This window comes from Ailuropoda melanoleuca, chromosome 8 (genome assembly GCF_002007445.2).
Source record: "Ailuropoda melanoleuca isolate Jingjing chromosome 8, ASM200744v2, whole genome shotgun sequence".
In the NCBI taxonomy this organism is placed as follows: domain Eukaryota; kingdom Metazoa; phylum Chordata; class Mammalia; order Carnivora; family Ursidae; genus Ailuropoda; species Ailuropoda melanoleuca.
In genome coordinates, this window is record NC_048225.1 from 53,209,512 (window position 1) to 53,224,331 (window position 14,820).

Here is a 14,820-nt window from a genome sequence, read left to right on the forward strand (position 1 = left end):
TCCGTGATGCCCTCTGCTTGGACGCGCTGGGAGGCCACTCATGATACTGAGAACACCGGGGCTGGGGAAGAAGCAAGGCTGCTAGAGAGCAGGGGCTGGCCCTCGCGTGGGCCCTTTTCCTCCTCCCAGACAATCCGCCATGGCCTGATCCTGGTCCGGGGCGGGGGGCAAGCCAGGCAATGAGAGCACCAAGCTGGCCCTGCAGAAGGAGCCAAAGCTCTGGCGGGGGTGGGGTGGAGAGAGAGAAAGGGAGGAAGCTTTTAATGGGCCAGGGGGAGCAGCTGGGGACTGTGTCCAGCAGAGGGTGCCGACAGCTGGGAGCGGGGTCTGAGGGCGCGTCCCAACAGCGGCTCCCACATAACGGGGGCCCACCGTGACCAGGCCCTGCGCTGCACGCTCTCGTCCCTCATCTTCAAGTCCCACAAAGGCCTGTGAAGAAGTCAGTATTTTCCCTACAGCTGAAATGAGGAAATGAACCTCCAGAAAGCCCCAGCTCACAGAGCCTGTCTGTGGTACATTCAGGACTCAAGCCGGCACCACACCCCACTAAGACAAAGCAACACACCTCCTGGGAAATGGTTGTTGGTCGGCAGGGTAGCATGTGGGAAAAGCACAGGCTTTGCGGGTCCTATAGACCAGGATTCAAATCCGTGTGACTTGGGACAAGTTACTTACCCTATGTGAGAGTTGGGTTTCCTATCCTGAAATGGGAAGAGTACCACCACCTCCCATGGCATCTCACGGAGTCCTCATGCGTGCCTAGGGCTAGAGCCCTTGATCGGGCACCCAAAAGCTAGCCAAGTAGCAGGGTACTCTCACCCGTCACCCCTGCAGAGCAGAGCTCCTGCTCTGAGCTCTGCCGGGGAGGACCCTGTCTGCCCTCACCCTGTAAGCCCCGGCTTACCAAGCACAAGGAAGGACAGGACCCATTGTAGCACTGAGATCACCTGCAGCTGCTTTTCCACCTTGGACCTATTGAGCCAAGTGATGGAGAAGAGGTCCTGGAGGGCGGAGAGGATGCTGGAACCAGTGCCTGCAGCAGAGGGGAGAGGTCAGCCTGTTGCCACACTGCCCTCCAGCCTCAGAGCCCCCAACACCAACCCACCTCTGCAGACACCTTCCTAGATGTGAGAGGGGCAAGGCCGCAACATCAGACTGACCCTAGCAGTTCATCGGTTCAAATCGTGGCCCTGCCACCCAGCATCTTTGTAATTCTGGGCTGTTCACAGGCTTCCCTGTGCCCAGCTTTTACATTTACCCACTGGGAATGGTGTTCCCCTCACGGGGTCATTTTGGAGACCAAACAAAGTATCTGAAGAGGCTGGGGTGGGGAGAAGCTCTCCATAACTGCCAGTTCTCTTCCCTCCCCTCCAGCCCAATCAGACTCCTGTCCTTATCCTTTAACTGGATCTAGTACAAATATTTATTCTTTACTTTCTGTGCCTGTGAGGCCAAGGACAGAGGTTCAATATCCAATTTGCAATGTTGTTTTTTTTTTTTCCTCCAAGTGTACTTTGAGTACCCCAATCCCTGCCCTTTCTCATCCCCAGGACCCCTTTGGAGCCTTCTTGTCCCCACCCCCGCCACCACCACCACCATTACCATCTTTAGAGGGATTTACACTTTCAGCTTCATCTCAGGGCCCAGATCTTGGGGCCCAGAAAGGAATCAGGGGGGAGCTTATGCCTCCTCAGAGGACCAGTGGCCAGTGAGCTTCGGGAAGCCTGGGATAGTGAGGGCCGCAATTAGGTTTGCTACCAAGCAGCCGCCAAGCCTAGAAGCTAGGACAAGACATGGCCACTTAATCGGCTCTTTGGCTGTGCCCCCAGGATGATGTCCTGGACTCCAGTGGCTGGTAGGCAGTGGGACCAGAAAGCCTGGTGATGGCAGGACAGGCAGCACTAGGGAAGAGCATGGCGAGATTCCTAATCCATACCTCGCTCCTTCCAGTGGCTGGACCAAAGGAAGTGGGCCGCTTCCAAGCCCCATGCCTGCTGAGCCCCAACGGTATGCCCTTCGCTCTACACATCCTCAGTGAGCGCCTGCCGAATGCTACTCAAACATTCTTTCACGCCCACCACTCTGCAAGGCCCAAGGACTGAGTCACAACATTGTCCTTGAGGGTCTCATGACCTTTCATCCTGGCCTACTGCTGGGAGACGGGGTTAGGGGCTTACACTCAAGCCTTTGCATTTCTTCCCAATCTGGAGAGCAACAAGGTCACAGCAGAGTTTAGAAAGGGACAGAAACCTCTTCGGCTGAAAGTTGACTTTTAGGAGACACACAGAAAACACCAGACCTCAAGGCAGACACACCAGTCCTGTGTCCTGTCCCTGGTCCGGTGGATCGGAGGAAGGTGGCATGGTCCAGCAGAAGAGCCAGACGCCAGTGGAACCTCGGTTCCACTCACTAGGTGACCCCAGGCACGCCTGCAAGGGCTCCCTGCCGTGTCCCCAGGGCACGGCACCCATGGGCGCTCAGGGGCGTCCGCTACTCCCCGGCGTAACTGGGAGGAGGTGGTAGCATGTGAACTCACAGAAGCCGGTGAGGCTGGGCCGTAGCGGCACGGCAGAGGTTTTGGCATAACTGCTCCGTGGCCCTCTAAATAAAATCCTCCCACCACGGGCTCTTCCCACCTCCACACCTTCCCAAAGCCCACGCTGGGGCCTGAGGCCCCCCCGGGGTCACGTGGTAGGGCCCAACGGGAGCGTCAGGTGACTGAGGAGCTCTGACTTGCCGGGCTTACCCAGGCAGTAGGAGGTAGAGCCAGGGCTAAAGCCCGGGATTCCCGCTCCCTGCTCAGGGCACCTCCCTTTCCCCCACAGCAGGTGCCAAGCACAAAGGGCTCTTGTCCGTGGGACACAGCAGGTCTGAGGTAGGGTGTGCTCAGGGACCGGTAAACCTGTCTAGAAGTGGGGGAAAGGCCTGTGTAGGGACATGGTGGAGAGAAGTGAGGCCCAAGCGCAGGCCTGAACCCCCGATCCCAGGGCTGGCCTGCCCAAGTCATGGCTTTGCCACTGGCTCTGCCTCCTGAGCTGTGCCGGATGAAGTGAGGCAGGAGCCGTGGCAGCTCAGGGGCACCAAGTCCCTGCTCCAGGTCTGGGGCAGACCACGTGTGCTGGCTGGAGAGAAGAAGAGAATGGACCCCAGCACCTTCCTATTCAAAGAGGGACCTGGCATGATCCCAGGGTCCTAGGATGGAGCCCCATATCAGGCTCTCTGCTCAGCGGGGAGCCTGCTTCTCCCTCTTCCTCTGCTGGCCGTTCCCCCGCTTGTGCACGCGCGCTCTCTCTCTCTCGTCAAATAAATAAATAAAATCTTTAAAAAAACAAAACAAAACAAAGTGGGACCTGGTAGCTGTTTAGAAATGCAGGATCTGGGGCTCCAGCCTGGATCTACCAAATCGAAATCTGCATTTTAACAAGATCCTCAGCCAAAGTCTCAGGTAGAGCCAGTCGGGGGCAGGGAAGGAGCTAGGGGCAGGAGCTGGGGACCTAGACCTTCTGCTAGGCAGGGACTAAAAGGCAATGGAGGGGAGGGCATCAGACATTGCTTCACACGGCAAATCCCCACAGCGGCCAGGAACCCAGAGGCCAGCGGCTTGAGGAGCGCTTAAGGAAGGGGCTCACTGTCTAGCCCCTGCGCTGGGTCAGGGCCAGCCAACTGGTTCCACTCCCCATACTGAGCTCTCCTGCTTGGGGAGGGGCCGCACAGTAACGCCACGCTGGGGGCGTTATCTCCCATCCAAACCACTGAAAAGACATTCTTGCTAATGCCTAAGCCAAATCCATCTGCTAAGCTTATTAGCAGCATCTCGCATTTGGATAAGGTCAGAACACAGGAAGGTGTGCGACCCTCCCCCTATTGACCAGGCAGGAAGAAGGGGCCTAAGGCACTTGCACCAGCCCCATGGCAAGCGGCCAGAGCCGGGCTTTTTCTGCACTGCCCAGCCTGTTCTCACCCTGCCTTATTCCAGCCACCACCCATAGCCCGCTCTACAACAAAGTAGGAAACGCCAAGTCCACTGAGGCATGAGAGATGTTTCTGTGGAAGTCAGAGTGAAAGGCTGCCTAGAGGGGAGCCCAGGGGGAAACGGCCACTCTGCATTCCTCAGGCCTGGCCCACTCGGCTGCCTCCGGGCCAGACCATCCCAACCTGGCTGACCGCAGAGCTCAGCCCTGGAGCTGGCCTGTCCGTGATGCTGAACCCCAGCCCCAAGGAAGCCCCGTATGGATCTGAGAGATGTCAAGTCATGGCTCTTCAGCCCAGAAAACCCCTCCTTGCTGTGCCCACCTGACGAGACCCTGACAATGAGATGAGGCAGCTCATCCTTTAAAACCCAGAAAGGGTAAGCCTTTGGAGAGAGGCCGTCATTCTTTCTCTGGGATCATAAACTCTAAAGCCCGTGCAAACCTGGAACTGTCAGAAGCCATCCCACCTGCCCACGGAGAGAACCTGTCTGGAATGAAGTCAGGAGAGGCCCACAGAACAGGGAACTAGGGAGAGAAAAGAAGACCCCCTCTGGGTCCCACAGCCCCTCAGCTGTGCCAGCTGCTGATTGCACATCCACTCTCCCACGACAGAGCCGGGCCCGGGTGTGATTCACATCTGGGTCTCCGGTGGCCTGCCAGGGCCTGGCCCAGAGCAAACACTGAGAAGGTTTGCTGAGCGAGAGGAAGAGCAGGTCTCCGTTCTGGCTGTTCTTCAGGCCCCCCAGCTCCCTCTCTTCACAGCTAGGTGACGGCTGTGCTTCCCGCACGGCCCACACAGCACTTTCTCGGGCACTCGGATTCCTTACTAGGCCCGTGAGCTTGGCATCGTCACTCATTTTGATGGTGATAAAAAAGCGACAGGGCCAAAGTCACTCAGCCAGAGGGAGTTGGACTCAATTCAGGCCCAAAGTCCAGGCTTTGATTCTGTTCCCAGGCCGCAGGCCGCCCCCGCCAAGTTCCTTCTCTCTTCTCCCCACAACAAAGTAGGGGGAAGCTGGGAGGCGACAGGCCAGGCCAGGAGCAGGCATCTCTTGGAGCAGGTGATGTGGCAGCACGCCTCGAGGTTTCGGTCCCAGTTCCGCCACCGACACCTGTGTGACTTTGGCCACGTCATTTTACCTCTCTGGGCTTTGGTTCCCCATCTATACCAGGAGGGTGGCGAGGATGAACTCTACAATCTCTTCGACTGCTGGACTCTGGTGTCCACCCTGCTGGGGACACACCCTAGAGGCTCCCCCTTTGGCCACAGCCCCGGTACGGTTGCCCAACCGATGGGAAGTGAGGTTCAGCTGGGTACCCACCAGTCACAGCCACCCTGACCACCCAGCTGTCAGCACCTGCTCCGCCCAGGCTGTGACAGAAGCAGGTGTGGATGCCAGTGCTGCAATCAGATGCCACACTTGTCCCCAGTCTCGGGTGGGGCCTCAGCATCTTGCCGCATCTAGTCTGCTCCCATGCCACCCTCTCCCAGCCTCCCTCGGCGCAGAGTCCCCTCCACGCCCTCTCAGCTCCCGTCCCACTGGCCACCCTCCTCTGCCAGGGTCTCCCCGGCGCCAGGGCTCACACCGACGCATCTATATGCCCAAAGCCGTGAACAGGGCCCGGCGAGAGCAGGTGCGCAGAGAGGATCACGCATGAACGGACAGACCCATGAACCACAGAGGCCATGGGGGGCCTGGGTGTCCGAGTCAGATGGGGCAGGCTGGCAGGAAGGCCCCTGGCACCCTCACTGAGGACTTGGCCGGGGTCGGGGTCATGGAGGGAGCCTCTCTCGCCCTCCCTGAGCATGAGTTTCCCACTGTGATGGGAACAGTACCCACAACCTACATGGCTTTTTTTCATGGAGGGAGACAAGACAGGCCACAGAGTCACTTCACTAGCCCTGTGGAGAAATGTCCCCAGCAGCTCATTCAAGTGGCTGCTCCCAGGCACCGTCTAGCTCACCGCTTACTTTACATAGCTCATGGACTTCTAGATTCGTGGAGGCCAGAGAGAGTGGAGCTGCCAGAGAAGCCCAGAGCACTTCTCTGATCCCCAGAAAGGAAGCCCCCCCATCCATCTGGGGCCTCAGTGTCCCACAACACTCCCTGGGAAGGCAGACAAGGCAGGGATGGGCAACCCCATTTCACAGAGATGGAAACTGAGGTGAGGTGAAGCCAAAAGAGGTTAAACCCGTCGCTTGAGGTCAGGGTACCAGGGAGCTAGGACTCAAGGTTGGAATTTGGGCTCTGCGTCCCTCATCATTCCCGTGATGCCAAGCTATTGGGCTGGTCCCCACTAGACAAGCCAGTGCACACCCAGACTTCAGGAACACACCCCTGCCTAAGGGCGGGCTACCTCCTTGGCCCCAAACCATGCCCCAAGTCTACCAGGGACATCCTTGCACAGCTAGTGCGAGGCCCCCACCTGCGAGCCCCTACAAGTACGGCTGCTGCCGCAGGGCTAAGCCAGCCTGTAGCCATGGGGCTGACCACCCCTCAGTCCCAGAGCTTAGGCTGGCGTGGCAGTGGGAACGGCTGTGTGAACACCTTCTTGCCCAATATCTGATAGCAGAGTGACCAGGGAGGCCACACTCAGGTGATGAAACCAGGGTTTCCTGGGCTTCCTCTTCCACATGCCTGATGGGGGCAGGCTCTGAGCCCTAATCCCCTTAATCTGAGGAAGGCCTCTCGGCCAGCTTTGCCCCCACATGGCTCTGTGACCTGAGGGAAGTCACCCAGCCTCCCTGAGTCTCGGTGTCCTCATCTGTAAAATGAGGACAATCATCCCCACCTCACAGGGTTGCTGGGACAATGAAATAAAGAAAAAAAAAATGCGTGCAAGGCACATTCAGCATTTGTTAGGTGATCAGATGGTAGCTACTGCCATCGCTTCTGCCACAGACCGCAGTGGCAAGGGGCAGGAGAAGTGAGCAAACACAAAGTTTGTCAGGATGTGTGTGTTATGAGACAAGGGGGCAGAGCGAGGCTGGTGGCAGGGGAGGCTCCCAGGGGGCGGCGAGGCCTCAGCAGGGCCTTGATGACAAGATCTGGGAGGTGAGGGGAAGGAAAGCAGGCGCTATGACTGGGGGCAGCTGTGGGAATAAAGACTCGGAAGCAGTTACAAAGGGCCGGTTAAATGATCCAGGAATGGGGGTTCACGTTTACCAAAAATGAAAGCTGCAAATAGAGAAGCTGGAAAGGACCTGATGAGCCAAAAGTGGCCTCCTGGAGAAGTAGGCGGGGACAGAGACCAGGCTTGACGCCTGGGGCACTTACTAGGTGCCGAGGAAACAGCAGTGAACACGGCAGATAAAGTCTCACCTGTTCGGGGCTTGAATCCTGCTCGGGAGACATAAAGCACCTACACGTAAACTTGCGACGTAACGTCACATGAGAGCTCAGAAAAAATTAATTTGAGGCGAGGAACTAGAGAGGGGGCAGGAGAATCCTCTGACCTGTGGAGAGGAGGCTCTGAGCGAGGCCGGCCTCCCTGAGGAGGCAGGAGCACACACGAACGGCCATAGGTCATGCCGCGGGATGGCCCCCGCTGCTTCCTCCACTCACCTTCGCTGCCAGCACCTGGGGAGGGGGCATGCCAGCCGGGAAAAGGTACAGAAGACAGGAGGCTAGGCATCAGGAGACCCTGGCCTCTAGCCGGCAGGAAGTGTAGCCTTGGTGAGTCACTTCCTGTGCAAGCCTCAGTTTCCTCATCTGTGCAGTAGAGCTAATACCCACCTCGCCAGATTCTTGTGAGACTTAGGTGATGTGTGGGCAAGAGCTTCATAAAAAGTAAAGAGTTGCGTGAACGCTAGGTAATTATCCAGGGAGCCTCGGCTTCCTCTCCTGTCTGATGGGTGTAACAACCCCTGTGCCACCCGGAAGCAGAGGGGTTGGCATCAGCACACCTGGGATTGAAACCCTGGCTCTGACTCTGGCCTACTGTGAGACCCTGAAAGCCACTTCCCTGTCTGACACTCAGTGTCCTCTTTAGTCATAACCCAGGATTGTGGTGAGAAATCTAAATGACGTATAAAAAAGGGACAAAGAGTGCCTGGCCCATGTGACAGAGCACTAGGAGGAGGCCAGTGAGGTCACAGAGAAGTCCCAGGGGCTTCCTGAGGACGGAAGTCATCTTGCTCATGGCCTCAGCCCCCAGGGTGTCACACCTGGGCCCACCTGGACCTAAGCTCTGCCCTCAGACAACAGCTGCCAAGTGGACAGTGAGGAAGTCGCCCCGAACTACTCCAAAGGCCTGGGTACAAGTCTGCATAGAGGCAGGGAGATGGACATACTGACCCCGGCAGACCCTTCTAGCCCCAGGGAGGTCCAGGAAACTAGGCCAAGGACCTGACAGGGGCCACTTCTTCAAGGCCAGAGGCGAGTTCTCTTCTGTGGCTGCCCATGGGCACCTTTCAGCAGGAATCACACGTGTGGTGACGGGAAGGCCAGTCGAGGCTCCGCGGGGAAATGCCTCCGGGTTTTAGAGTCCCCATCTGTGCCTGGGCCCCTGGAGACCTCGCACACAGAGCACCTCAGCACCTGTTCCGCCAGATACTCCTTCCTTCCAGGAAGACTGTCCGCCCTCCTGGCCCTGCCTGCCGTCCCCCCAGCTAGAATCGGGTCACCTCCAGCTCCCATCTGGTCAGCTCGTGCTTGGTGGACACCTGCCGGGCCCTGAGCGCTGACGCCTCAGAGACTCTCCTCAGGCTTCCTGGCTGACCATTCCTCGGGGAAGCCCACCTCACCCCTACACTCAGCATTTCTCATTAAAGGCAACAGTGTGTACTTGTTTGCAGGGACCGCATCTCCTTCATCTGGGTCCCTGTGCCCAGCATGGGGTCAGGCACAGAGCAGGGGTTCGGTCAAGTGTCTACTGAATGACTGGATGCTGGAGGGGACTGCAGTGAACAGACAGGGTCCAGACACCACAGAGATAGGCCCAGTCCACAGCTGACTGACAAGGGCCACGACAGATGGTCAAACGGAGCTTTCTGGGAAATCAGGAGGGAGGGTCTCCTCCAGCTAGACAGGCTGGGGTTAAAGGTAAGGGCAACAGTGGAAGACTCCAGAGTGAGGGAGAGAAGGATGGAGTCCAAACACTGCCATTCATTCCACAAGCGCTTTCTAAGTACCCTTTCCACGTCAGGCCAGGTGCTGCAGACCTAGGGCGGCAGCTGCCAGACCCTGCTTCTCGTCTGCCTCTTGGGCACCTGCTGGAGGCTGAGCTCTGCCTCTGGGCAGCACCCCCCAGCTATGGCTGGGGAGGCAGAGCTGTGAACAATTAGGCCCAGAGGGCAAGTCAGGGCCGGGGAATCTAGGGGGGGCCCCCAACTTGCTCTGGAGGATGTTCTCACAGACACCTTCCTGGAGGAAGTGATGGGTCAGGTGAGGTGAAAATGATGAGGAAGGGTTAGCCAGGCTGACAGGAGGGAGGGCCAGGGGCAGGACCCCAGGTGCTGGAGTCCTGCATGGCATTTGCAAAGGCTGGAAGGAAGAGAGAGCGCACATTGGAGGAATGAACTGCAAGTAGTTCGGCCAGGCTGGAGCATGGCAACTGTGTGAGCGGGGGAGTCTAGTGGAGAAAGAGGCTAGGGAGCCATGAAGGACTGGGAATGTCAGGCCAAGGCGTCCTGGGCTCCATCCCAGAGGCCGAGAACGCTGCTGCCCACCCCTCCCATTCCCTTCACCAGCTGCAGATGGTGCCCCCGGGGCCCCTTGGCCACAAGCCGGCCATTCACCTGGTCCCAACGCACTGGTGAGTTCTTTCCTGGAAAGACCAATGGTCTCCCCTTTGAGGGGTAGGTGTCCTTAAACCAGGGCCCCTTAAACATCTGACCCAAAGGGGAAGCCAATGCACAGCGTGGTGGGCACGCTGGCTGTGAAGCTCCTGGCTTGGCTGTCAGGACGCTGTGGGGCCTCAGTGGACCCCTGCTTGGTCCTCAGGGCCTCCTGTGTGGGATCTTAGCAGGGAGCTAGGCGTCCTCAGTATCCACAGAGAGGCTGGGACCCTGGGCCTCCCCCTTCCCTCTGTAGGTCTCAGACTCCTGAACCCTGGAGGTGATTGCTGAGGACCCCAGTGGCCCACTTTCCCCAACCCCACATGCTGGCGCATTAAAAAAATAGCTACTGAAGTAGGAGGGGTTGCCATGGCAACACCACCAGCTTGTGGGTATGTCACCGAGGAGATTCCAAATAGGCCCCTACCACAATCCATGAGCAAGTGTGGGGAGCTAGGCTCTTCTGGGACACACACCTGGGCCCCACGCAGGACATGAGCCCATTTTCACAAAGACAAGCAGAGAACGGGAATGAGGAAGAGGTTGGGCTCCAGGTTCCACAGCAGTCAGGGGCAGGACTGGAATCCCATTTCTGCAGCAGAGCTGGAATGAACCTGAGAGGACCGGCTCTTCCGGCTCTCCTCACTGTACAGATGAGGAGGCTGGCATCCCAGGAGGGCAGGGTCTTGCCAAGGCTACATGGGAAGCAGATGCAGAGTTAGGCTCCTGGCCCTTTACTCGGGACTCTTAAATCTGCTCCAACAATAAAAGGAATTCATGTTTCCCGCGTCTGTTGATTTGCCCGAAGGGTTTGTGGGATCGGTTCCCTTGGGTCCACACCATAACCTGGGCAGCTACTCCTACCACGCTTTTGTCCATTTCACAGATGACGAAACTGACAGTCAGGAAGGCACCGTGGTTTCCTGAGGTTACAGAGCGGTTTGGGGGCCGCACAGGGGCTGGACAGACCCGAGACCTGACTCCTAGCCCCAGGCCCTCCGCTCTGCCAGCAGCAGCTCCATACCTGGGAGACCCCAGAAGTGGTGGAGACCAAGCAGCTCTGAGTGCACCTTTCCCAGGAGCCCTCAGATCTTCCCCCCAGGTGGTTCTAGGTGAGCCACCCAGGGCCTGGAGACGGCATGCTCTGTCTCCCTTGTCTCTGCCTCTCGGCACACTAGGGCCTCAGCCCACGTTCACCGCTCGGGGGTCCTGCAGTCAAACTGCCCATCCCACCCAAATCTCATGCCTCTGCTGATGCTCTTCCCTGTACCTGAATGTTCTCACCTGCCTTGCTAACACCTATTCGTCTTTCAATATCCAGAAAGCCTTCCCTGACCCCAACCAAAATGACTGAGCTGCCCCAGCCTCACCTTCAGGCCTCTGCAGCTCCCCTTGCTTCCTTCCCTGTGCTGTGTGCACGGTCACCCTGTGTCCATCCCCCTCGAGGGCAGGGACCAGGGTGGATCGACCCAGGGGCAGTACAGAGCCTGACACACAGACGGTGCTCCAGCAGCAAACTGGAAGGCCCACACCCCAAGTCCCCACCACGGCAAGGCCTTCCTGGATGCACTCGAGCGGCACTAGTTTACAAAGCACTTTCCATTCATGGTCACTCAAGGCCTCACATTCTTGAGAGTTTGAGATTTCTGATCCGATTTTCCATACGGGGAGTGAGATCCCCAGAGGCTAAGTGAGCCATCCAGCCACGTCCCAGAGGGAAGGCAGGACTGGCGTCCTGGCTCTCTGGCTTCTAAAGGTCTGGAAGTGATGAGGGAGACCATGGAGAGCCCAGCTCGCCCCACTTGACACTCTGCCCTGGAGCCAGCTCCTCACCAGACTGAGGGTGTCTCCGCAGCAGGAAACGGCTGCAGCCCCCGGACCCAGCACAAGCAGGCACAGAGGAGGCCTGAGGAAGGACTGAGGAGTCACACTGAAGCTAAAAGCAGGACTTCCTCCCAAGAGAACAGGGCAGCTCTGAGGAGCGCTGAGGTTCCATTAATGATTCACTCATTCAACAAATATTTACTGACCACCTACTACATGCCATATATTATACTAGATACCAGGCACGCAACACTGAGAAAGACAAGGTCCGTGCTCCCAGGGGGCTGACAATCTTTTGGGGGAGACGATTACTAAACAGGTAAAGACACATGATAATTTAGGTAATGAGAAGGGCTATAAACAATAAAACAAGGTGGGGCAATTAGGGGGCAGTTCTACACATGGCAGGGTCAGAAAAGGTCTCTGAGAGGAGACTGAAGGATCTGAAGCAGCCATGCGAAGATCTGGACAGAGGGGCAGCGTGTGCAAAGGGCCCGGGGTAGGACAGAACTGGGGGGAGAGCTGGAGGAACAGGAAGACCAGTGGCAGTTCTAGAGCACGGCATGGTGGGAGATGAGAGGTGGTGGGGGTTGCTCACGTGGGGCTTTGTGGCCTCCTGGAAGAGTGTGGAAGGTCTGACATATGATGAAGGGCAACTGCCAGTTCATCCCCTGGCATCAGAGCTCTGGGGGTCCGTGGTGTCTCTACCCATCAGGGCAGCTGGGGGAGCTTCTGCAAAAGCACTTGGTTAGGAGCTATCTACCACCTCATCCTGGAGACTAGGAGTAACCGTCACTCATTCCAAGTAAATTGGCGAGCATCCGTGACAGTCAGAGCCCTGTGCTCAGCCCTTCACCTCCTCTCTTGGTTAAGGAGGCGAGTCACAGACTAGGAGATGGATCTGGGTTCCAACCCTGCACCAGTCCCTTCTCTGAACCAGTCCCTTCTCTGAACCAGTCCCTTCTCTCTGGGGCCCTCAGTACCCCATAGGTAACATGTGGGCTGGGTCAGATCCAGCACTAACAGATAGCTATGATTTTATGACTCAAGTACTTGCTGCTGAGCTTGAGGTGGGAGGCTGGGGGTGGGGCAGGATTTCCACATTGGCTACTGAGTCACCCAGCCTGTCAATGAAATATTACTCTCGGCCCTCCTTTCCCAGCACAGAAGAGCCTTTCATAGCACAGATAACCCCAAAGTGGCCTCTGTGCAGGTAGAGAAGGGGTGCAGGTAGGGAAGGGGTGTATTTCTACAAAGACATGGGGGAGAAGGGAACAGGAAAGCGACATTTTCATCCTATGATTTAGGACTGGGTTAGGTGACTGTCAACCCACAGTTCCGGAATTTTCCAACAATCTATCCTCTTAGTTTCGCTCCCTACCAAGCTCCTGCTTGCATACCCCCAGTAACGGGGAGCTCCTTCTCTACCCACGCCAAGACTTTTGCAGTCCTCAACAGCCGTTAGAAAGGATTTCTCCATTACATCAAAACCTGCCCCCTGTAATCCCACCCCCGTCCCACACAGAACTAACGAATCAGCTCAGGATTTTATTGGAGTTGCCACCATTTTGTTCTGTGTCTTGGGCTGAACCCTGAGGATCTAAGCAGGTGTCAGAGGACTCTGACCCGAAGAGCCTCTGGTGCAGGGACAAAGGCAGGGATGCGAACGTGACAGACTGTAGCCGCCACCCGAGGCACGGGACAGTCTTTCGGAGATCAGAAGTTACCAACACAGACTCGCACCAGCCCCAGCAGACACCCACCCGCCCGTGCTCCCACAGCCGCCTTTTTCTTTTGGCCAAGAAACCAGTCACCAAGGTATCTATTTCCATCTCTCACCCAACACAGGACTTCCTTTCACAGAATCCATGGTCTCTCCTTGAATATCGCCACTGACAAGGTGTTCACCACCTCGCAACAGTGGACACTTATCCATAGAGGCAAACTAGGCCACTGAGGAGTGTCTTCAAAGACCAAGGATGTAAGAAGCCGGTCTAATGAAGATGCCTAGATAACCTAAAATCCGCTTCAGCACCCTCCCCTACCCCACCCAGGCTTTCACCAAAGCCGATCCTGAGAGCAATCATGTGACTGGTTTGCATTTCATACCAGCCCATGCTGGAATTTCTTGCAGCCAGTTTAAAACAAACAAACAAACAAACAAACAAGGAACAAAAAGTTCTTAAGATCTGAAAACAGCATGGGGAAACGCTCCTTATAGGAGATTGAGTGATTTGGTCAAAATCATTCACTGAAAGTCCTCCTGCAATACAAACATGAGAGTCGACAGCTCCCTGAAGATACAGCTCACAGCCCATGGACAGCAGAGGCGAGGGAAGGGGATCTCCGGGAAGGACTACCACAGACAGTATCCCTAGCCCGTTCTCTGGGGACAAAAGCATTTTTTAAAGCATGAATGTGGGTAAGTCCCTTCCTTCCCTTGTTATGGGCATCTAAGGGTACAATGAACAGAAAAGCACTCTTCCGTGAGAGAAGAGGCTGTCATGGGCTATCAGGCCGGATACATGGGGCAGCTTGGGCTGCTGGCTGCCGAAATGGCAACAGCAGCTCGGTATCTCTCCAAGGGCAATGAGCAGCGCTCCAAGGGCAATGCCAATGCCCAGGACACAGTTAAACTGTGATACAGCTCCAGGGTGGTTACTTTGCAGCCACTAGAATATTATAAGTGATTCTGAGCAAGAGAGGAAATCCTCCGAGAAACCAGGATTGAGAACTATAGGGGTAGCATGCCCTTAACTTTATGTAATGTGTATAAATAAAATTGCAAAGAAATATACTAACACGGCAATAGGAAGCTATTTTTGGATAGTTGACAGGTCAGCAATTGTTATTTTCTTCCTGTTTTTCTCTGTTTTTCAAAATTCCAATAATTAGTATTTTTTTTTATAATGAAGGTGGAGACTAGGCGACTGTCAGTTACTGAAGAAAAAATGCAAAGTAAGAGAGGTTCAGCAAGCAGAATAAAGACTTAGGAGGAGGGAGGGCAACTTCAAGATACACACAGACCCAGGACAGCTGTGATTGATTCCCAGGGTCTCCCTTGGCCAAGGCGTCTGTTAAGGAAACCTCAGGAAGGTCACGCCTCTTCCCATCAATTTCTCCAACTGTAAGTGAGTACCTATATATTCACCAAGGGCCTCAGGTCCCCACTGGTGGAAGAGGGCCTGGGCCACATGAAGGGGACCCGGGGTCCTCTGCCCCACTTTCTAAGGGTGCGGGGCTGAG

At 56.3% G+C, this 14,820-nt stretch overlaps 1 protein-coding gene across 3 annotated transcripts in view; it reads right to left on the reverse strand.

The window, feature by feature from the left end:
- The window catches only part of DGAT2 (diacylglycerol O-acyltransferase 2), a 28,569-nt gene extending 15,044 nt beyond the window's left edge, over positions 1-13,525 (reverse strand). The window contains exons 1-2 of one of the 3 annotated variants that reach the window (XM_019795361.2): positions 13,414-13,525; positions 905-1,033 (exon numbers count right to left, since the gene is read on the reverse strand). In XM_019795361.2, coding sequence (XP_019650920.1) covers positions 905-1,033; positions 13,414-13,510 — 226 coding nt within the window. In that variant the 5' untranslated portion in view covers positions 13,511-13,525. Of the gene's footprint in view, positions 1-904; positions 1,034-7,428; positions 7,511-7,537; positions 7,623-13,413 lie in introns of those variants that run through there. The other 2 variants (XM_034666316.1, XM_034666317.1) reach the window with 2 other exon arrangements.
- Between the last annotated feature and the right edge of the window lie 1,295 nt (positions 13,526-14,820).